General features: G+C 40.4%; 3 protein-coding genes across 15 annotated transcripts in view; 2 read left to right on the top strand and 1 right to left on the bottom strand.

The window, feature by feature from the left end:
• LOC131976317 (nuclear factor 1 X-type-like) overlaps positions 1-12,420 on the top strand; it is a 119,347-nt gene extending 106,927 nt beyond the window's left edge. For 7 of the 11 annotated variants that reach the window (XM_059339319.1, XM_059339293.1, XM_059339343.1 and 4 more), the window contains 4 exons: positions 553-722; positions 2,285-2,432; positions 4,686-4,774; positions 8,855-12,420. In XM_059339319.1, coding sequence (XP_059195302.1) covers positions 553-722; positions 2,285-2,432; positions 4,686-4,774; positions 8,855-8,869 — 422 coding nt within the window. In that variant the 3' untranslated portion in view covers positions 8,870-12,420. The remainder of the gene's footprint in view (positions 1-552; positions 723-2,284; positions 2,433-4,685; positions 4,775-8,854) is intronic. The other 4 variants (XM_059339352.1, XM_059339370.1, XM_059339378.1 and 1 more) reach the window with 2 other exon arrangements.
• A 3,739-nt stretch (positions 12,421-16,159) lies between these two features.
• LOC131976305 (uncharacterized proline-rich protein-like) lies at positions 16,160-17,467 on the bottom strand. Of its 2 annotated transcripts, XR_009394786.1 has the most exons (4): positions 17,251-17,467; positions 16,587-16,766; positions 16,390-16,504; positions 16,160-16,315 (listed from the first exon to the last, which is right to left on the bottom strand). XR_009394786.1 is itself a non-coding variant. In XM_059339277.1 (3 exons), exons 1-3 carry the CDS (start codon positions 17,251-17,253, stop codon positions 16,427-16,429), a joined length of 297 nt encoding a protein of 98 aa, XP_059195260.1. In that variant the 5' UTR covers positions 17,254-17,467; the 3' UTR covers positions 16,160-16,426. The 2 variants fall into 2 exon arrangements, 1 of the variants encoding a protein (XP_059195260.1); XM_059339277.1 differs by having other exon boundaries at positions 16,160-16,504; positions 17,215-17,467.
• Positions 17,468-18,368: 901 nt separating this feature from the next.
• rnf11a (ring finger protein 11a) lies at positions 18,369-21,918 on the top strand. Of its 2 annotated transcripts, XM_059339255.1 has the most exons (4): positions 18,369-18,925; positions 19,393-19,516; positions 20,612-20,784; positions 21,700-21,918. In XM_059339255.1, the coding sequence occupies exons 1-4, from the start codon at positions 18,876-18,878 to the stop codon at positions 21,869-21,871; spliced, it is 519 nt and encodes a 172-aa protein (XP_059195238.1). In that variant the 5' UTR covers positions 18,369-18,875; the 3' UTR covers positions 21,872-21,918. The 2 variants fall into 2 exon arrangements, with proteins under 2 accessions (XP_059195238.1, XP_059195247.1); XM_059339264.1 differs by lacking the exon at positions 19,393-19,516 and having other exon boundaries at positions 18,430-18,925.
• The last annotated feature ends 1,851 nt before the right edge of the window (positions 21,919-23,769 follow it).

The following is a 23,769-nucleotide window of genomic DNA, read 5'->3' as shown; positions in this document are numbered from 1 at the left end:
GGTTTGTGTATGTGTGTGAGAGAGAAATGGAGAGGGAGCAGACGGCAGAAAATACTGTAACACACTCTAGCGTGTATGGGACTGTAAAAGTGTGTGTGTGCAGTGATGCCAGGCGTAGCAGAGGTACAGAGAAATCTAGTGGGCTGATTTATAAAATGAATGGGACCAGATGTTGCCCAATAGCCAGGGATAATGCCAGTCATTTGTAAGCAGAAACAGCTTCAGTCAGTCAACTACAAGAAAATGTCACAGCTATTTTCTCTGTTATGACAATAATAGGCCTAAGCAGCAACCTGGTCTTTGATGCCAGCTGTGTTGGAGCTTAGTTAAAACATATGCATGTCTTATATACCGTCATAGGTGTATGCATGCTAATGTAATGTCACAGTGTGTGGGGTGTTATGTATGCTTAACATCTGTTTTGTGTTTTAGTAGAAAAACAATAGTATGACCTGAGCCTCATTGTATTTTTCTTCCACCTTTGGTCTATCTTCTTTCTATCCTTCCTCCCCTCCTTTCCCATTCCTGTTTCCTATCCCCTTGTCTCTTCAGGGAGTCCCCGTGCCTCAGCCTCAGCCCTGCACTTCCCCTCCTCCTCTATCATCCAGCAGTCCAGCCCGTACTTCACCCACCCCACCATACGCTACCATCACCACCAGGACCCGCTTAAGGAGTTTGTGCAGTTTGTGTGCACCGATGGCACAGGACAGCCCAGCGCACAGGTAAGTGCTTTGTGGGCCCAGCAGAGGGGACAGTGGGACTGTCTGCAGTGCAAAAGATGACACTCATCACAAGTTTATTTTTGTGGAATTTACTGAAGAAGGTGCAGAATGAAATAGTATATATACAGAATGACTGCTTCATAATTTCACATCTTATCTGTTAGATATACAAGTGTAACAAGGTCTTGTGAGACCATCTTTATGAAGTGAAGCAACTTCAGGAAATAGAATGGTTTTAGGGCAAATCCATCAACAGGAGGAGGTGGCCAGATGTGCTTAAGCTAAAGAAACTAAGAAACTAAGCTGCAGAAAATTAAGGGAAAGCTCTTTCAGGCAGACAGGTCATAGGCCAAGTTTGGCCTGAATGAGACTAGTGGTGGATTTACTGTAGAGAACCAAAACTGCAAACTTGGGAGAGACTGGAAGAGGTTGTTGACAGATCTAGATTATCACTATTTGGAGAGTTAGGTATCGGTGGAAGGAAACTGAAGCAGACATTTAAGACTCCGGACGCAATCCACTAGTCATTTAACAATCCCTCACTGACCCGCCGCCATTGTAAGTGATGGATCTTTACTCTAAAAATGCTGTTCTCTCAAGGGGCACATCTTCTCCAGTCTGCATTGCGATTTATAACCATTTCCTCTGCATTATGCATGGCAGACGATCAAGTAATATGTGACTGAGTAACAAAACAATATATTTGACTGCAGAATTTATATGAAAGTTACACATAAACTGCTGAGAATTGAAGAATATGTGTCAGATGAAGCTAGTTGTGGATGAGGAGGAAACTAACTGGGGAACAGAGGGGGGTGTTTCCTGGGACACAGCTGGGCCTTTTTGAGGTGTTGAGGTGCCCCATTGTTTGCCCCAATTACATGACCCCATTCACTCACTCATCTTGAAAGAGAGAGTTTCCAAACATCAAAACACAGGTGCATTGGTCCTACTGACTGCTATTTAATGAGATATCAGAATTACTTCGACACATTTACGAAGGTGCAGAGTGCTGGTAGTACTGTAAACCTCTACTGTAAACTTGGCCTTCTGAGCAACTTTGAAGCCCCATATCAATCCCTTTTTGTGTCGTATTATCCTTTGTTCTCATTACTTCACACACTAAAGATGGAGTCTAATTCTTGAAATCGCACACACAAACACTGTACACACACACACTCGCGCACCCTTTCTCATTGCTGATTTGCCCCTCTTTTTTTACATTGCACTATAATAACTTTCCTAGTAGACAGCTCCATTTTTCTTTTCCTCCTATGTGTTGGAAGTGTTCATCACTTTTCCACGTCTTATTTACCTCCACTATTTTTGGCCAGAGTGTCTGATATGTTTTGTTTGCTTTATTTATAAATTGTGTGAGTTTGGTGATCTCTTTTGTCCCCGTGTGTGAGCACAGTCGTGTGTGTTTTCGTTTGTTATATGACTGTCTTACTCTTACATGAGGCTGCGCGTGTGTGGCTTTATGTTGTGTATGTCTGGCTCCCTGTGCACTGTATATTCTTGGGGTGTATCATGCTCACCCTGTCTGTATGGTCCGTCTGCAGCCTAATGGAGGTGGCCAGAGCAAAATGCCGGGCTCCTTCCTGCTGCCCCCGCCACCCCCAGTGGCGCGCCCCGTGCCCCTCCCCATGCCCGACTCTAAAATCATCAGCACGCCCACTGACGGCGGACTCAGCTCACCCGCATCTCCGTGTAAGTCACTCCCCACTCCTACTCCCCTCCACAAACCCCCATTACTGCCCCAGTCTCCCCACAGACTTCTCACATAGACCAGCCCGAACCAATTTAGACTCCAATATGTTGGTTAGCTCTTAGCAGGCAGCTTATTTGTCCTCTAGTCCAAGCAATACAACATCTAGTTTGTTAGACTACAACAAATGTAGCCATTATAGAAGCCCCAGTATTGATGTGCAGTGCAGTAGTACAACCACTGAAAAAGCACAGGTCTGGGACATCTATTGGCGGCCGCTGCAGGTTTTCACACTTTAGATGACTGTCTGCCCTCAGTAAGGTTGCAGTCTGCTCAATAAAACACTCAGCAGCCCCAGGAGCTTCACTCCTATTTCATCCATCACCTTATGGACTGTACTGTACTGTACTGTACTGTCCTAGTAAGATCCAATTCTGTTGAGGCAGAAGCCACGCCTTTGCCAAACCAGAGATACTCTTTCAAGCTCTTCTGTATCTCTTGCTCTGAAGTTCACTTTTCTTTTCTCTCTTTATGTCTTTGCAAACCTCTCCAGCTTTTCTCTTACCTCAAAATCTCTTTATTCTCTCTTTTTCTTTCTCTCTCTCTCTCTCTCTCTGGTATTCGGTTTCCTGCAAGCACCACAAGGGGCAGTGTAGTCTCTCTCCCTTCTTTTTGATGTGTTTTGTAGTTTGGGGGGAGCAGAGCAGAGCAGGGCCCCTGTGCACGTTGCCTCTGTAGCCGCAAGCCTTTGATCAACGCAGACTTTGCATGTCTGTCTGTGGCAGCGGCAATACAATCTACCCCCTTCTCTCATTTCTTTTTTGCCTTCTTCTTTTCTTTATTTGATATATTCTCATATTCTCCTTTCTTTGTTTCTTTTTTCCCTTTATTTCTCTCTTTTTTCTTTTAAAGGGAACAAAATTAGGGCAGTTGGCGTGGACTCCAAAAAAACATCATGCCCCACTTTACCCACCCAATCCCCTCGCCACTTTCACACAAATCTCACAACAATTAAAAATTGAGAACAACAAAAAACATGGAAATCACAGTATAACAAGAACAACCCAATCTCTAAACATGAATGATAAAATCTAATCAAACCTGTCTAATTAGTGCTATACTGGGGGAGTGGGAGAGAGGAGTGTCATCAGGGAGCGGTGAGGCTTTGGTTGGTTCCACCCAGACAGGTGCAGTGCGAGAGTCGGGCCACGGGAGAGGCACACCAAGAGGGGGCACTGGACGGAGCAACCGGGGCACCTTCTCCTCCTTTTGTTTTGACTTTTTCTCCTCTTCCTGTCCTATCAACCTTTCCTCCCCTCCCCCCTCTTCCAACTCTCTCAGATTAACGTGTCACTTTATTATTTATTTATATGAACATCTATATAAATAAATATCGTACTCTTCGTCTTTTTTCTCATTCCGGTGACTGTTATCACTGTATTTTTATTTTTTTATTTTTTTATTTTTTTACTCCCCTCTAATTTTGTCTCTGATTTTCAAGATATCGTAATTACAGTCATAAAAACACACACACACACACACACACACACACATGCATATGACACACTCTCACTCTCACTCATGCATCAGTTTCCAGCCCTGTCACTGTCACCCCCCACACATCCCCATCCCCTCAACCTCAATCAAGTCATGCACAGCAAAAGTTCTACTCAGCCGCCATGTTGGAGTCCAGTGAGCACAACTGCCCTAAATTTGATCCTGTGGCATCACTGAGTGGTGTCACTTTGTAGGCAAGATGCTCCCCTTAACCTATTAAATGTAAATGGAGCATTGGTGATGAATACAGTTCCTCCATCGGTCACCCTATTATTAAGTCCAGAGCGAATCCTCAGTGGTTTTCTATGATTACAGAGGCTTATTACTGAGGCCAGGGGCTGCTGAGGAGCGTCTGTGACTAACAGCGCAGCCATATTTGGGGGTAATAGCTTCTTCAAGTTAGCGCTAATCATTACAGACTGTACATCCCCTTGTTGACAACAGATTAAACGGTTAAGTGAAGGAAAATTACAGAGACCTACCCACAAAATAAACGATCCATGTGATTAATACGGCATAAGTATCCCTGACCCTTACGGTCTTTTCCCAGTAATTCATTTGACAGTGATTTGTAGTCTTAGCAGATTGATATTATATTAAAACATATAAGTAATAATGATGAGAGCATCAAATTATGAGCTCAGTGTGTATGTGTGTGTGTAAAAAGCATGTACACACTTGTCTCTCTCTGTTTGTAGCATACTCCACGCCAGGCTCCACAGCTCCCAACCGGTTTGTCGGCATCGGAACACGGGACAACTTTCTGAATATCCCCCAGCAGACTCAGGTACCCCGCCAACCTCCCTCATTTAATTAACATCCACCCATCCTCCTTCCTCTCCCCCCTCTTCCTCCCCTGTTTTTATGTCTTTCTCTTCCTTTTTGCTCATCACCCGCTGCAAGCGTGACTGCACAGCGATGTACGTTGATGATGCTTTACAGTGCTGCGTTACTGTCAGCATCTTCGGGTTTAAAGGGACAAGCATGTCATTCAGAGCGAAGGCCGTGATACAGAGGCAGTACTCAGACAATGGCTCTGCATTGGCAACCTGTAACACTCTGTGATTCAGCCTGTGGTGCTGATCAACAGTTTGAATATTTTGCCACTCATCACTTGTCATTCACAACTGTGACCTGCATCATTTAGTCTTCAATCAGGTCCTCACTTTGGCAAAACAATCTCAACTCAAGGTCTGCTCACAAGCTTTTGAATGGAGGTGGATCTGTTGACGCACAACTCAGCAGCTGTTTTCAAGAGGTGTTGACCTTGCATATCAACAGATTTCCATTATAACTGAGTTAACTCACCAGTGATTAAGACAGCAGCCAGGTCTTCATTCAAATTTTAACCGTCTTTCGAGAATGTTGGCAATAGATAATACGAATGAATGCTTGTTTCCACCCATAATCTTTATGTGATTTTTAGGAGTTGGTTAATTTGAAATAAGCAAGTTATCCAGTCAGGACACCATTATACTGTTGTAGACGAAAAGGGAGCAACAGGATGGCTTCAACAAAGGAGCACCAGTCAAACCTCACTGTGAAAAACATCAACAGTCTTATGACTCAATTTCACTGTATTGTTCGGCAAAGACTCTGCTCAACTCACTTTTGGTACCAGGTCCATTTCTCTATTTCATTTTCTGCTGCAGACAGTACCGTCTCACTGTAGGCGGGATTCTTGGCTAATTGCCATAGCAAAGCAGCAGGTAACTGCGATGACATCATTTACAAAGCAAAACTCGTTAAATCTCAAATCGGCAGCCAAACAGAGGGACGTCAGCATTATCATCAGTTTTTTCGGCATTGTGTACGTAATTTACATGGTGGTGTTGCAGGCTGACATTTTTTACTCCATCTTCTAATATCAACTCAGCTCACTTCAATCGAGGTAACTCGCAACTTCTGCTAATGGAAACCAAAAAAGAGAAAGTCAAGTTGAGTGGAACTGTGCAGTGGAAATACAACATTAATAACATAATACTTGCAGTTCAATATTATAATGTACCATGGGAACCATATATGTCCGTTAGGTATTGCCGATCAATTGTTTGCAAACTTGCCCACCTACATTGACACAAAGTGTTGCCCATGTATCAAGGCCTTTAGTTTCAGTATTGGTTTACAGTGTCTGTACCACAGTAGTTTCCCCACAGTGAATGTAAGCAGTGCCAGTTGGTTTCAGCTCCAGCAGTGTTGATTTATCTCTGCTCGGCCCCACAGTGTGTATTAGTGCAGCGTGTGAGGCCAGTAGTGAACTACATTGTGGTTTCAGCTTTGGCTGCGCTCTGCCACTGGGCTGCAGTGTCTTGGGCCTCCTCCATCACCAACACAACTTTTCTCATTAGGGGCTAACCGCACCTGCCTGCAGCCAACTCGGCTCTCCTGTCCTCCCCACACATGGAAACAATCTGCATTCCTCCTCAGCACAGCTCTGCTCGGCTGCTCCACCCCCCCCCCACCAACCACCACCTTCCCCTAATGCATCAGCAGCCCACCCTCCCTCCATCTCTTTCTCTCCCTACTGCTGCTCCCTCTAGTATTTTCGAGATCCCCACCTGCACCACTCTCCCACAGATGTAGACCTGGCACCGAGGGGACATCCAAACACCATCCAAATGTGTGTGAGGGCGTATGCTCGCACAAGCACATACACTTCAACTCCGTGCCAAAACTCTTGCCCCTCATTTTCTCCCCTAAAAAACAACAGGGCTTTTACAACAGCTTACATCTGTTCAGAATGCTTATTATACCCTGCTATTGCTCATCAAATATCATTGAAAAATGTTCACTTTGAACATTTCTGCCAGGTTAACGGCACGCACAGCGAGAACCTGGGCACTGGTATCAACTGCTCCCAGTTAGCCGAGCCTAGTAGGTCAGTAACAACCCCAGCCAGAGTGAGTAACAGAGGTCTCTGCCTATCCTGCTGTTCTCTGGCATATGGAGAGGTTCAGACGATGGCCCTGCCAGCCCGCCTCGCCGCCTTCTCGCCAACTAGCCAAGACAGAGGGAGAGAGTCTTCCCACTGCTGTCGGGACAAGACGCAGAGAAAAGCTGGTCTGAGGAGCTCTCTGGTGGTGAGACGGCAGTCGTGCAGGAAGAGAGAGGAAGATAGCGCATGAAAAAAGTAGGAGTGACTGAGAGAAACGGAGGGAAAAAAGTGAGAGGGAGTTAGTCGAAGCTCGCTGCACTCCACAGTCACGTCCCGGCTGTCTGGTTGCCCACAGCAACCAGACATGATGTCATAGGCAGTTGAACTTGGACTTGAAGGGGGGTTAGAGAGAGGGGGTCACTTTCCAGTGCCAAGGATTACACTGGGAGAGCCAGAGTAAGAGAGGGAGAGGAAAAGAGAAGGGGGTTAAGGGAAGTCGGAGCCAGGAGGAGGAGTTATCTACAAACACCAAAGAATCATGGGTAGGAAGGAGGGAGGATAGACGGAGGTTGGAGGGGGGTTAAAACTCTCTTCGGGTTCGCTAGAATGAGGGAGAGTTTGCTGCTAAAGGTGGGGTGATCCACTGCTCTGCCCGGGTCGAGGCCTGTGGAATGTCAGCGGCAGCCAGAACAGCCCGGCCTGTGCCAAAGCCTCCGCTCTGCCCTCTTATCAAACTGAGAAACCGGATCCCTGGAGTAGCTGCCCTCAATAGCTTTACAGTGTAGCCTGAGACCACTCGGGCCCACAGAGCAGAGACATATTAGAAGGATCGCCTTACATGTAAACTGGTAGCACATGACAGAGCAGTCATAGTCTTGTGTTTGCTCACTGGAAAGCCATTCAGACGGATACAAAAAACCCTTCCTTAATGCTATTTGTAGCTCTGAAATAACACAAGTGTTTTTAATGAGTGAAACGCCCGAGTCAGCCCTCTTAAAAACAGCAAGCGGTGAAGTTGAGGTGGTAACTTTTTCGACACTGTATGTGACAGCTGAGCTCAGCAGGGAAAAGGAGGAGAAGGTGGCCACCTAGTGGATGAAGGAGTTTTTATACAAGTGGTTCCCAGGGCTTGTAAAGCCTGTAAAACAAAGCAGCCGTGACTTGCAACCCCCTTGCTTATGCTTCTGGTTTAACCAGACAGTGCATTTTTTTTATTTAGTTTTAAGAGGTGAAATTATCCAGTAATTTACTAGAAGAAATGTGAAGAAAAAATACATTGTTTTGTTTTCTCTGATAAATCTTGTGACTATTTCTGGAACAAGTGATTAACATCATGCATTAAAGTTCACTGATGCTGTTCTGTGTTCATATTTAACACCTTTTCATACTCTGTGATGTCCCCCCAATGCGTCCTCCTTTATTCATATCAATATGAATTGTGTGTCTGTTGGTCAGGCTCTGTATTTTTTGTTTACTTTTTTTTTTTTACTGCAAGCTAAAACTCAAGACTGATGAGAATCAAAATCCAATTTAAAGGGACTGTTCACCAAATCAAAAAGAAGAAATGAAGAAATGTTATAAATAATGTAACTATATGAACTTGGCTTGTGGTGCCCAAAAAATAGTGAGCCTTTTCATGTAGGAACTATACTAGAAAGGAAATAGTTTCCTTCATGAAACTTCTCACAACAAGGTCTGTGGATTATCTTGAATAAACAGGTCATGATTTCTGTAAAGAAACATTGCTGCTTAGTTTTGAACACCACACGCCAAGTGTCGTCATGTTTCATTATAATAGAGAGAAGGCAGAAATCTCAATGGCCTAAATGTCTAACACTCAAAAACTCACGCCAAAACAATCTAGACTGATAAAAAGAATTACAGATAAGAGGAAACATGTATTTTTGATTTTAGGGGTGAACTGTCCCTTTTAATTTAATTCTGTCAATGATGTTTGAAGACTAATTTCTTCTTTTCTTTTCTCCTCCACAGTCCTGGTTCCTCTGACAAGGCCTCTCTGAATCAAGAGCCTAAATTGTGTCATGTAAATTGGAAATTTGAAAAACAAACACATCACCGCTGATTAAGAACAGACTGCTGACACTAAAAGGTCTTTCCCTCTAGCCAACACTATTCAAAGTACTACTACAGAACTCCAAAAAATATTTAAAAAAATAACCCACACCACCCCACAAGAGGACTCCCAATCCCAACACAATTTGAACAGGAACGTTCTTCCCCCTTTATGCAGGAGGCTTCAATGAGATTGAGTGGACAGACTCAGAATGCAAAGAAGAGGAAGACGAGGAACTGTCTCACCACGAAACGTCAGAAAGGAAACACAATATAGCAACCTGACAAATGACCAATTATACATTTGTTGTTTCTTTTTTTTTCCTTTTTTATTATAATTTTTTTTATTTTGTTGTCTCCACAATGAAACTCCATGCATTGGCTGGGAGATCCAAAAAAGTAGTGGTAAAAGGTGAAGTCGGATGTGCAAGTTGAAAAGATTGACACCTAAATTTGCACGCCTCCATGCCCATGTATTTCCCCATGCACCTTTCCTCCAGGCGCATGGTCCCACTAACCCCCCCACCCCCACCCCCACCACCACCACCACACCTGGAGCTCAACACTGCGCAGGGTCCTGACCGTTAACCGCAGCCACCTACCTGCGTGCCGCCACACTCTGCTGCTTCATCCGCTCAGCCCTGAGCCTCTTTTCATTTCCGATTGGCCAATCATGGTGACACTATCCAATGGTGTGACATATATGCACTAAGTGGCTGGTCTTTGTTTACCTGTCGAAGTATCAGGGCGTCCTGCTGTGGGAGAAGTGATAGCCATGAGGCGAGTGCGAGCGAGTGAACACACGACAGACAGTCATAACACTAACTCTACATGTGCTCTTTCGTCCCCTCACCTATGCACTATTAATTTTAATAAGGGATGAACAGTATTGCACATCGATGGTCAGATGAGCGATTAGCGAAGTGAGTTGAGGCCGGCTGCCGCTGCAGGGACGTGGCTGCGCTAACATTAAGTCTCGGCCCTGAAACACACAGCACACATATGCACAGACACAAACACACAAACGCGCACGCTTGCAGACAGCACATACAGACCATCTTCTCCGGAACGGTCCGTCACACAACCACTCATAATATCATCTTGTTGTTTTTCATAGACCTGGCATTTAATTTACAGTAATGCTCACGCAGCTTCATATTATTAGCTTTCATTTTGTTTGTAGGTGTTTTCTTGCGGATTCTTTTTTTTTTTTCTTTGGTTTTGGTTTTCGTCTCACTTGGATTGTTTTAACCTTCTCTTGCATGTCATTACACTTTTTCTGTAGTTTGCAGTAACACATTAAGTATCAGGCTCAGATTTCAGCGAAACAGTAACAGCAGTTTCTCAAATCTCTCACATATGGACAGCACAGTAACACCAGCACATCACATGCATCCCTTGCATTGCTTCACCCTGTATCCCTTAGTCCCTTCACAGTAAATACAAAATACCTAGGACTCCACACACAGACACAGACACACATATAAAATGCACACTAACACCTCCAACAACCTGACATAAAGTAATAAAGGGAAAAGCCTTTATATTTGGTTCTCCAAACTGCCTTTGTTAATGGTTTTTCATTCACTTAAGATTTGTCTTTTTAATTTGAGATATTTTTTTCTATGTAAATGTTCACATTGAAATTTGCTATTTGGTATTATTTCATCATGACACAATCCAACAAAAACCGACCTCACAAAATAACTGGACTGCCTAGCTGTTGGTTCTGTTTTGCAGGGATAGTAAACAGGGCTGAGACCCTGTTCTCAGCCTCTCTAGTAACATTAGCTCTATGTACTAAAACCGTATATCAAGACTATAACAATATATGAAAGTGCCTCTGTATTCCCTTCATGCAATTAGTAATAAACTTCAGGTTCTCTTCCCACATATAAGCTAAAGCTACAGGGAATGGTAGCGTTGGTGCATGTGGAAACCATTGGCCTAGGACAGATCTTTATAGAGGACTGCAAACTTTTTTTTGTAAAGACAGAGAGAGAGAGAGATCTTATACATATATATTTATGATATATGCTCCTTTTTAACTTTTACTACATGAGCTGGTTGGCAGTCTAGTTATTTTCTGAACTTTCACCTTCTCTCCCCCTCCACAAACCCGTTTTCAGTAACATCACCTCACTGTTACCAGTACGAATCAAACGACACACGCCATCGCCATCTGCAGCGCAGCATTATAATACCTAGATGAACATGTCAAAAATCGACAGTAGGTTTGAAGAAAAAAAAAGTGTTTGTTTTTTGATGGAAAGTATTATTATTGAAAAATATGTGTCGATTGAGCCACGTGCAATGCATTGGGTAGATCATTGTGTTTGTCTGTTAGAGATTTTTAAGAAAGCTAAGAGAAAAGAGAAAAAAAATGTATTTGTTTCAAGTCCGTAAGCTCCGGGACTCTAAACTAGAGGGCAATGAAAAATCCTAGTCTTTGTAAGTTGGGGGTATTTGTTTTTATTTCCTTTGTCTCTTTTTTAATGTTTTACGTGTAATCAGTTGTTTATAAAAATGTGGGAGGGCTGAAGGAAAAAAAAAATTCTACACAACTTGAGAAAGAAAATTCTCTATCATCAGATGAAAACTGGTGCTTTAACACTATAAAGTACATTCAGAACTATTGTAAATGAATGGTGATGAACAAAAATAACAAGACCATTTAGGAAACAGCATTATTCCTCTCTCTATTTTTATTCTTCTTCTATTTGTATTGAGCGAGCGGGGGGAGAGGTTCCTATTCCTTAAGGTTGTGACACAAAAGGCATTTTGGTTCAACCTTTAGAAAAAAAAACAAAAAACAAACCTTATACTGTCAAGAAACACTTCCGATAGCATACCTGTGCACTGCCTGAAACTCACCAGCAGAAAAAAAACAAAACAAACCCTCCCAATTTAACTAATTTTTATCTCATACATTGGCATAAACACACGACAAGTTCCTCCCTGTAACGCCGATGATGCTTCACACCCAGAAATCTTTTATTCCCATGATCATGTTGATACGTTGGATAATATTCAGCAGGATGTGTCGAGACCCACATGCAATGGAATGAGAAATAGACCTTTTGTAAACAGAAAAAGGGGCGAAAAAAAGTAGCTTAAAATCAGGACAAAATATATATATCTGAGGTCTTTATGAAACAGACAGCAAGGTGAGCCTCTCCCCTGTTCCACCCCTCCTCTGTAAATGACTCTTATAGTGCTTGTGCTGTAGTGTATAGTTTCCCAGCAGTTAAAGGTTGTCCCTTAAAAGTGCCTTTTGTTCACAGACTCCATTTTGTAATCCAGATCGCCCCCCCTTTTTTTTTTTCGAAACGGCTCGAGGTAGCGGGTTGGCCCTGAGTGCCACGAGGAGGCAAAAAGGTTGTCACCCAATCAGCACTCGGGGACAGCTCTTTTCCCTTCTGCCTTCGAAATGAATCCCCTCCATTGTACCTCCCTTATATCCTCTCTTCCTTTTCAAAGCCGTACACATATATATATATATATATATATATATACATATACATATATATATATATACATATGTATACATATATGTATGTGTATATATATATATATATATATACATATGTATACATACATGTATGTATATATATATATATATATATATATATATATATATATATATAGTAGTACAAAAGGAAACTGGTGTGAATTAGTTCTTTACTTTTTATTGATAAATGATGACAAAAAAAAACATTTTTTGAAAAGGCAAAAAAACTTGTTCTCGTTCAGCTCTTGCTTTTTTTCTTCCCCTCTGTCTCCACTGTCTGTTTTCTCTTAGACACTGGAGTAGTCTGTAACTGTGTGTCCGTCACTCTCCGTCTCTCTCTCTCTATCTCTCTCTCTCTCTCTCTCTCTCCTGCCCTTTCCGCTGTTGGGAGGGTGAAAAAAAAATATTGCCGAAAAACTTTTGTCTGAGCAGAATGCAGTTAGCTCACATGTTATTCTTGTCTGTATGCTTCACATTGTATTACCATACCCATCTTCTTCAGCTTCTCCATTCAACAGCTAATGTAAGTGAACAAATTACGCTGACGGGCTTTTGGGGGTGTCCTTTGGGTGGGTTAGGAAAGGACGACGGGTTCAGGGGTTTGGGTTGAAGAGGTTTACGGAGGGCTGGATGAACTGTTTTGGGATGTTGAAAAGGGGCTGCTTTGACTCGGACAAGAGTTTGCTCTTTTTGTTTCAGCTATTTATTTTTGGCTTTGTTTTATTCCCCACCTTTTTTGTTTTGTTTTCTTTTTAATTTGGATTTCTTTTAATATTTGCTATCAGGGTATGCTGTCGTTGAGGCTCTCTTCGAGGATGCCTTTGGACTGTAAATGAAAGCTACAAGCACCTTATAACCGGACTTGTCCTGCACGAGGCTGAAAGAGGGGGGTTTGCATTTCCAGGACATATCCACATCCACAATCCAATCTTTTAAAGTGAAGTATTATTATTCACGGTGGGTTTCACTCAGTGACGCCCTCAGCAGTATTAACCATTTACAACCACATAGATAAAAGGCCAGCATGAACCTGATCCCTCAGATTTCTGAGGATTCAGGGAAATCCCTCCATTTTTCTCCTCTGACCACCTCATGCTGGACTGCTCCGTGTCTTTGTTCTGTTGTTATTTTGTTCTTTATCTTCTTAAGCGTGTATGGTTATTGGTGTAATAGGCAGCACCCTAGGTCCCCTGACTCCCAGCTCTTCTACGCCTCTGTCTACGCCCTCAGTGCAGCACCACTTCTTTGTGAGAACACCCCCAGAGCTCTAGGTGAAATGCATGTGTTAATTACAGTTTCTTTTCCATAAGAAGAAAAACACAGTTTGAGAAGAGCAGCACCTGATTGAATAAAAAGGATGTTCTTGACTGTACCATCCAGCTGTGCCTTGTCTTTCTTTCTACAGACTAAATAAGTTTCACTTTTCAAAGTACCTCAAACAAAAATGTCCACACACTTGCAGCCTTTATCATCACATCTAAATTATTTCTATAACTGCAATTACAAAAAATAAAGTTTAAGTAATTCATTTATACCCACAGCGATTTAGGTACACTTGACACTTTTTATTTTCATATTAACTGTTTTAATTATGATTATTTGTAGCTTTGTGTCACTAGATAACGAGAAAACACTTTTTTTAACAACAAAAATAATCTAATGATCAGATTATCCCTGAAGAGCATTAGAAAAAAATTAAATTCACAGTAAGAGGGCTCAGCACCAACTTTTAAAAGGAGAGCAATTGACATTTGTATTTATATAAATGTTTATTTTGAGTAATTAAGACTGCAGTTATGTGTCAGCTTAAAAATTAAAATGTGGCATAAAAAAAGGATTCATAAGTATTATTAATATTACAGTCCTTGAACTTATTGAGGTGAATGTTGTTCAGACTTAACAGTCCAGCTCAAAGATGCAGTGATAGTTTGCCTCCCAAAACGTTCCTTTTTGTTTGTCATTCAGGTTTGTCTAGTTCTTTTTCAGTTAAATCAATCGCCACATTAGTTTGTGATGCTGACGAATTAGTAATTTTTTTCACCCCACAGCCAAACAACTTAATTTGCTTCATCTCTTAAACAGACGCTCATGCACAAGCAAGTAAATGCACCAGCATGTGTGGTGTGCATTAAAATATTACTCTCAAAAGAAATATTTATGCATGTTACACTGTATATTCACACAAGGCACCAAAACCTTCTTAAACATTAATTCAAGGATTTTTCAAGCCCAATTCAAGGACTCAACACAACATAGTCTGAGACAGAGATCAAGGTTTATTGCTCCAACACTGATCATTTTGTTTAACAGGACCAAGCAGGCTTTACAGAAGCTCTTAATTAAAAGAGAGCGGCTGTGAGACACATGCAGCCAGCAGGACGTAGCCTATTTATCTTTGAAAAATATCAAAACAATTCTATACTTGCATAAAACATATAAATAAAGGCACGTTCAACGACCCGTTTCCATTACTGTCCATTTTTTTCCTCAAATTCACACACACTTTCAAGTAATTCATAGACCTGTGAGGACCCTGCATGATAAGAAGACACAAGTTGTGGTAATAGACAAATACCAGTATATCTGTCTTCATGTAACTGATGCAGCATCAGTTTGAATTATTACAACATAGAATTATAGTGAGTGATAAAAACAGGCTTCAGTTTCTGGAACTAAAATGAACATTTAAATAAACAATTAAATTAAATTAGTTTTTGATAATCTTAATTAATTAAAAATCCCAGTCAATGTGACTGTATATTCAATTCAAGTACTCTTAGGTGTAGAGAATAGTGATGCACCAATCTGACTGTGTCAGTCCTGATAACGATACCTTGGCTCTTGGTATCAGCCGATACAGTGTACTGACTCCATACAAGTGTTTAATTAATAAGCTGAATGCCTCACTGTGTGTAAGGCCACATCAGGCTAGACCTTCCTTTTTTAATCACAATTTACTGAAAAGTTATTCATTTTTCATTTAAAATCTAATTTGAATCAGAAACTTGGTAAAAACATCTCCAGAATAAACAGGAATTACAATTAAAGTGTAAACCTGAAATTCTAGTTTGTAATGTATATGGTGTAGAAACATAAAACTGAATTATGATCCAGCTGTTTGAACAGTATCAGCCTGATATATGGGCCAGGTCAGTGCATCCCTATTAGAAAATATAGTGTGAATTAATGAATATTTCTGTGATTTATGATTTGCCCATAATTCCAAAAGAACAGACAGATTAAACGAACTGCATAAAATTAGAGAAGTTCAGATATCCTGACTATAGGGCCTAAGTAAAGGTCAAGATCTAAAAATACTTGATCCTAAAATGTACCATGATTCAACTGGCTAAATGCTGATTCAAACTCCATGTCCCCAGTTTGTAACACTGGCTGTAAATATGTGCAGGGAGACAACATAAAACTGTTGAATCATGAGGAATCTGTCCTTTTTAAAAAAAATCAATAAAGTCCTTTAAATAATAAATAGTGGCAAAGATATAAGATATAAGTGAGTTAAAGGTTCTTTAACTCAAGTTAAAGGTTCTTTAACTCACTGCTTATTTTATTTTACTTTTCTTTGCTGCTAAAATATATATGTTTAAGTCCTTTCAAAGGTATATCAAAGGCACTATAAAGTATATAGATAAAATATGCATGAAAAAACAACAACATTTAAGTATCAATTCTGCTGCAAGTAATGAGGATAATGACGTTGATGATTGAAGGCTGAAAATAACATTTGAATATCTTTGGCCTGAACATAAGGGCAATGCACTAACTTTTTAAGGTTGCTATAGAGCTTCGGATCAATATTGGTTCTCTTCATCCTCCAGCTGAGTCAGTACTTCATCTTGCTGCTCCATCATCTTGAAACAGTAAGCAAAATGAACAGTTATTCTTGTCTGCAATGTGATATGGAAAAAGATGATCTGCTGTGTACCTGCAGTGTTTCCTGTCCTGGAAGGGATTACTCTGCACTACTCCTCTTCTGGTCCTTGTGATGGAGGAGACTGGGGTTCATCTTCAGCTGGGGTCTGTGGTGGAGCTGGTGCAGGCTGGATATTGGGAGATTATACAGTAAGATTTTTCGGGGGCCTCACATCAACATTATCTCCAGACTGTGGATGAGACACTCACTTCTGCATCATGTTGAGCCTCTGGTGGGGGATTTGTATCTTGGACTGGAGGGCTGACTTTAGGAGGCGGTATTGGTATTGCAGCGTGTGAAGGGACTGGTGGAGGACTGATTTTACCAACCGGGTTTCCATCATTGGGAGGAGGAGGAGGAGGAGGTGGTGCAGGAGGATGAGGTGTGTCCTAAATGTGTTAAGACTGACATTAGGGAAAGCCTAGGACACACAAGAAGCACCTCACTCTCTACAATTACAGGTACAAGATGCTGGGTTTTATTTACACAAAATACTAAAAGAGCACCGCAGCATCCACCTGCAGGATCGGAGTCAAAATTTACTTGCACGGTGTTTTCTATGTATGATTAACTGAAATATATTACATTTAAATTAAAGGAATTCAGAATATCATTCCTGGCAACAGATTATAATATGAGATTAAACAGATTAAACATGTTGTTATTTTATCTCTATTATACTTTGGCACCCGGAACCACAACCACGTGACACTTCAAAAATATCATGTGAGCTGTCCCAATTATAATAACAACAGTAAATGTTTCATGTCGCTAAGCGACGCTATTATTACAATGATAATTTAGGCTACATAATAAACATTTCGACGAAACGTTTACCTTGTCGGTATCGCTATGAGTTGTTGTTTTTCTTACCATTTTTAGCCCTCTCTGATGTCAGAATCCAGCACTGGAGGGAGTGGCGCAGCACGGGACACCAAGAGCTCAGAAAATGATCCAGTAACAGCGTTTAAATACTACAAAACAAAACAGCAGCTACGTTGGAAGCAGCCAATGCCGTGTCTCTCATAAAAACAAGCCTTTCTTATATCTATGCTCTGAACCTGCTCTGAACGGCTCTGCAGACAGTGGCATCTTCTTCTTCTTCTTTTGAGTTTTATTGGCGGTTGGCAGACCAACGTACAGGTGCATTACCACCTACTGGACTGGAGTGTGGAGCAGTAGATTGATAGGGAAATAAGGAGAGAAAATAATAATACTGATAAAATAAATAAATAAAGTAATAATAATAATAATAATAATAATAATAAATTAAAGGGAAAGGGGGGAAAACAACTGTAAACAATAGCAATACAATACAATTATAAATAATTAAATACATAACTAAATTATCTCTATAAGTCCTGTTTCCCTCAGGTAATTAAATAGGGGCTTGCTTTCTTTGCATGATTTTTTCCCAAGAAGACTTTCCAGGGTGTTACTGTGTTTCCCATCCTCTACAAGTCTTTTTCTTTCAGCATCGTATGCTACATCTTACATTCTAGATAGTGGTATCTGTAGTTAGTGGTGCTTTCATCGCTTGGGGCTGGCATGTGTTCTGGCCAAGCAACTCAATGACAATGTGAGAGTCAAGTACAGTTGAGGGGCCATACTTTGACTAGTCTGTGTTTCAACAATCAGAGATTTTACAGTCCCCATGTTGGCTGTGTTGTAAATCCTATTTTTATTTTTTTATTTTTTACAACGAAAACATGGAAATCTTTTGCTAAAGAAGCCAACTGGAGCAGTGCCTCTGGCCGAGGGTATGCCTCGGCCTGAGGCCCTGGTGTGTTGATATTAATTGTAGGAAATTCACAGAGCTCAGTTAAAGTAAAGATGTCCTCATCATTATAGAAGTGTCATTAAAATTAATTAAAAAACTGTTAAGTTGATCAACCCTGCTTAAGAAGATAGAGCAGGTCACTGGTACGCTATGGATTTTCTAAAGTATTTTGTATATTATACTATAATGTTTTGTGTAAATACTATGGAAGGATAAAACTACATGGTGTGAACCCACAATCGAGCAGTGAGTTTGACGATTAAATAACAAATAAAAAATCTTTTTAAATGTGAAAATTCTAGACTTTTATTCTGAATGTCCGTGCATGGCGGAAGTTGGATGTTTTTTTTACTTCCTGATGACGATGTTCCGGTTTGTGTTTTTTGTAAACACAACAAGGTAACATACAACCAGACAAACAAAAAACACCTGACTACGACGGTTACAATATTTGCTACCGATCAATTTCACCGGCTACTGTTTAGCTCAGCATTGAGCGTTTATTCCGCTAATAGGCTGACGTCGCTTTTTCCGTCAAGTTTTTCACGGAATGACAACAAACTGCCAGCCATCAGCTAGCAGCTAGCCGAGCTAACGCCAGAACAACTGAGCTCCAGTTGACGCCTGCAGAGTGAGAGCAGTGGACCCTCTCATGGTGGTCTCAGTTCAATGGGGAACTGCCTGTTTTCACAAGGTGCGGATGACCTGTCTCTGCTGAATGAATCCGAGGGGGGGAGTCTGCCCGGAGAGCCTCCGCCGCCCTACCAGGTGAGCTGCCGGGGCTGGCCAAATAAAGAGAAAAACATTCGGAATGGAGCCGCAAACCTTATTTTAAACCTTACAAGAACGATTTAAAAAAGCCTGAAATTGAGTCTAAATTAGCCTACCAACATTACTAATAGGTCATAATGAGCATTTATTAATATGATTTTTGTCAGAATGTAGTGACCCAATTGCAAATGCAGCTTTACACAAAGGAAATATCTCAGGAGATTTGAATCGAAAGATAACCTAGCTAGGGAAACACAAAACTAAACTTGAAGTTAGCAAAATTTAGAGGTTATGCTAGACTTTCGTAAGCTATGATCAACAGCTGACACAAGTGTTTTAAAAAAAAAGTTAATACCGTGTATAAGCTTCACATTTTTACAATGATGACAACAGATTGCTTTAGGCCTACACCAATGATAAATGAAAATTAAAATGTAAAGAAATTAACGTTTCATTTCGTGTAGTTTTTTGTCACAGACACATGGAGCCACTGCAGATGGCCTGAAGAGCCACATGTGGCTCCGGAGCCGCAGGTTGCCTACCCCTCTGTTAACTACACCCCGGGGACTCAGGAGTCACCTCCGTAATGTAGTGTACCACACAGTGATTGTTATACCTATACCTGCTAGCCAGTGGTGGGATGTAACTATTTGCATTTAGCAAAATATTTCAATAAACATTTGAGTAGAGTATTTCAGTTGTATGCAATTTTATTATTCCACTCCATTAAACATCAGAGGTAAATGCTTTAATTGGTACTCTACATTTGTTTGAGAGCTTTAGTTACTTTTCAGATAACAGCTTTTCATATACGTTATATTCAGTAAAAACCCTGTACTTTATCATAAACTGGAGGATCAATTTTCCCTCTATGTGTTGAAAAATGCTCCTTTTTCTAAGAGAAATAAAGTACTGTGAAACCCTCTTGGTTTTATGCAGAAAAGTCGATTTTCTGTGGTTCTCACACAACAGTGACACTACAAACATATCGCAATTTTATAGAATATGATGCATTGCTATAGCTAGATCTCAGCAGTATATAAAGAAGTAAAAAATGTCAACTGTAAACATTACAATGCAACATCCACATTAATGCAGCAGTGAGAAGTAAGTTATATAACATCTGCACAAAGAGTATTTATAATTTTCATACTTTAAGTAATTTTTGCTGATTATACTTGCATACTTTTACCTAAGTAAGGTTTTGAATACAGTCCTTTTACTTGTATTTAAGTATTTTCACTGTGTGGCTTTTACTGAAGTAGAGTACTCCTTTCAACACTGGTGTCACTATAACTGTTAGTTCTCAGCATTGATTTACCCGTTGCAAATATGTCCAATAATGAAATAAGAGAAGCCCGGACGGTCATTCAGGTTTGGACTTTAGAAGCATTCAGAATCTTAGTATCTGTATCCAACAGACAGTATTTTTACTTGGGATGCCTTCATAAAATGTAATTGGTAAATTAGTTATGGTAAAATTAGAATAGCTGGCAGAATCAATCATATTAAAAATATACAGGACAATACCAAGGTCCTTAATAACAGTGCTTTTATTTAATCAATGACTACTTGCAGTATCTGTCAGGCTGTGATTTAGCATCGGCACATCTAAAATCCTCCCTCCAAGAAGACTTGCCTCATGAATGACAAGACGTATTCAGACTGTTCCTTCTTTTCCAGGAGCGCACTCAACCTATGCCAGTGTACCATCCCACCCCAGGGGAGAGTCGTCTGGCTTACCAGCTGACTGAGGAAGAGCAGGTGCGCATTGCCCAGCGAATTGGTCTCATTCACCACCTGCCCAAAGGCATCTTCGACCCGGGCTCTGACTCGTCTGAGAAGAAAGTTAAAGAGTGAGTCTGAAATCTGATTTGTTTTTTGTGTTTTTCATCTTTTGTTGTTTTTTTTCATTAAGCACAGTGGACTTGGTAGATTTTTGTATCATTTTTAAAGAAAGCTGTTGATCTCGATCCTGCCATGTTGGGTGATTAAAATGCTCATCAAAATCACTTTATTCTACGTGTATTTTCTCCAATAAATAAACCTTTTGCACTAACCAGATCCTGTAAAAAACACATTCAATCCTGAGCCCCTCAGTGCAACTGAAGCCACGAATGTCTCTGCTGAGATTAACAGTCATCCGACTAGAAATCAATGAATGAATGATTGTAGGCTGTTTACACAGTGCAAAGAGGAGAGAGATCCAGAGGTTGCAAGAGAGTTTTTTAAATATTGGTTACATTTGTTGGCACTTGGGGGAAAAAAAAAAAAAAAAAAAATATATATATATATATATATATATATATATATATATATATATATATATATATATATATGTATATCCCTTTTAGTAAAATAAATTTACAAATAAATTAAACTTTTTGTTGTTCTCTTTTTTATGCTTTATTGCATTTTATCTGTTATACTGCAAAAAAAAAGACATGTTTGTATTCTCCTTAGTTGTAGCCCTGATTGTGCTGTTTCCATAGAGGTGCAGTGAATATATTTTATATAAATTTGTTGTTAAAAAAAAAAAAAAACAAGGCCACAGAGCGTAAAATATGAAAAGAATGTCTAACATTTTAAATGATAATTTAGATTATTACTCTGTCTTACAATATACGTGGACGTTTTATTGTATTCTGTGCATCGCATTGTGTCTGTTTGCATGTGTTTGAAATCTGTAAAAGTGAATAATCCTGAGCTCATTTTAAAAGCTTCATCTTACCATCTTTATATTATAAACTTAATGTTTTTCTCTCCACCAGGTGTGTGATCTGCATGATGGATTTTGAGTACGGCGACCCCATTCGGTTCTTGCCCTGCCTTCACATCTACCACGTAGATTGCATCGACCCCTGGCTGATGCGCTCCTTCACCTGCCCCTCCTGCATGGAGCCGGTTGATGCAGCCCTGCTGTCCTCTTACGAAACCAACTGAGCAGCCCTGTGACGGATGCTCCTGCCTGAAAGTAACTGCACCTTTTTAGCCGAAACTGTCCTAGCTGTTCAAACAGGTAGCCAAGGTGTTGTGGCATTATGCAGATGTTTGGAGGGTGTTTTAGGATGCAGACAGATGTTGAAAAAGGTGTCCTACAGAACATTGCTTAAGTTATGCACCTATTTGGGCTTTGGAAACTCTTTGCCTTTTACAGTAGGACAACGTGCCAAATTGAGCTAGATGAAGTTTATTGAAAGCTGTACACGTAGCAAAATTACTGCAAAGTAATTTCACTTTTGTATGACTGACAGTCTACTTTAATTTTTATGGTAATTAGATGCATGTCGACAATGTAATTTACTTCCCCTTTTTAGACGTAATGTGCAATATGATATATTAATGGAGAAAATGCAGGAAATTTGTCTTGGTCAAGTGAAGTTATTGTGTTGATTCAACTGAACATGTGGCCTTGAATGTCACAAATACAAAGGCCTCTTCTGATATGCAATCATCAAAACAGAAAAGTTTTTTCTGAACAAAGTTATGCTATGAGGTCCCATGTGAGACCATTCATGTCTACAGCACCATAACAAAGAATGGTGTCATTTTAGATGGAAGATATTTCAAGTTGAGTTTATTTTATTTGACTAGGGTCGTGTTGTCGGTACTGTAGTTTTTCCTTTGAAGCTGCTTTTTATAAATATGGATCTATTTTTGTTTGCCTTCCCACAATGTGGATCCTCTCATTTGCTTTGCCTTGAGTTTGTGTTATTTGTTTTGTTTTAAAAATCCGTCTTTAGTGTGTTCTTTCCATTGTTTACCGTCAGTGACATTTACAAAGACAAGATATGCTGTGCAATCCCCCTTAAAGCACCTTGGGATACGCCTCATCTGGCAGTCTGTAGCTTGTAGGTTTTGTAGATGATTGTGTGTTTTGATATGTGTGTGTGTGTTATTGAGGAGATGTTGGGTAATGATTGGCATGTCAAAGAAATGTTGTGAGTTAACCCCGTCAGTTGTAAACCTTATTGAAGTCCCCTCTCTCCTTTTTTCCCCCCAGTTTGGGTTTTGTTTTGTGTTGAAAGCCTTCTTACAGTAAGTGATGCATTTCCAGAGCTCCTGGTTCTGCTCAAACAAAAATGCTTTGATTTTCTTTTGGTATTAGATGTGTACTCTCTGATACTGACTGCATAATGTATAGCACAAACTAGTAAAATGCTGAAAGAGAAGCTACAGCAGTAGAAAGGAATGTATCTTGAATGTAAAGCATAATTACAGTTTTTAAAGATTTGGACAGTGTACGTGACAATAAGAGGACATTTCTGATTTTCTCAGGCTGCTGTGCCTTTTAAGGTTGAGGTAAGCCAATTCCTGTGAAGTACAATCATTTCTGACATGACTTTTGCTTTTCTTTTAGTTGTCCTCTAGGGCGAAAACAGATACCAGCACTGTTCTGATTTGTGTCACTATGAATTAGGCCAGAAATGAATTCAGAAATTTACTCTGACTGCTGTTAACAATCAGTTTGTGTTTTAATTTATAATGTGTGCCACCAGTGTGCAGATTCTAGGAAAACCATAAAACCACAATAAAGGTGGATACCAAATTTTACACAAGAATGATGTTGTCTCTTTACTATGTGTGAAACCCATAGACTGTGTAGTTAACATAGCCCCTGTGACATCACACATCAGTGTGTGAAATACAGTTTTGAAGCCTTGAAGCTAGCATACTGACCAACACCATCTTGGTTTATTTGAGCCAGACGTGACCATATTTGGAGGCTGTAGCAGCGACTTGTCAATCACAAGATACACATGAAAGCTTGACCTGCTTTATCGTCTATTTTAAACTCTAAATGGGACCATAAAATACTAAAGGAACATCATGCTGTATTC

Source organism: Centropristis striata, chromosome 1 (assembly GCF_030273125.1).
Source record: "Centropristis striata isolate RG_2023a ecotype Rhode Island chromosome 1, C.striata_1.0, whole genome shotgun sequence".
In the NCBI taxonomy this organism is placed as follows: domain Eukaryota; kingdom Metazoa; phylum Chordata; class Actinopteri; order Perciformes; family Serranidae; genus Centropristis; species Centropristis striata.
The sequence above is the reverse complement of the archived record's forward strand: the minus strand, read 5'-3'. Positions and strand labels throughout refer to the sequence as shown.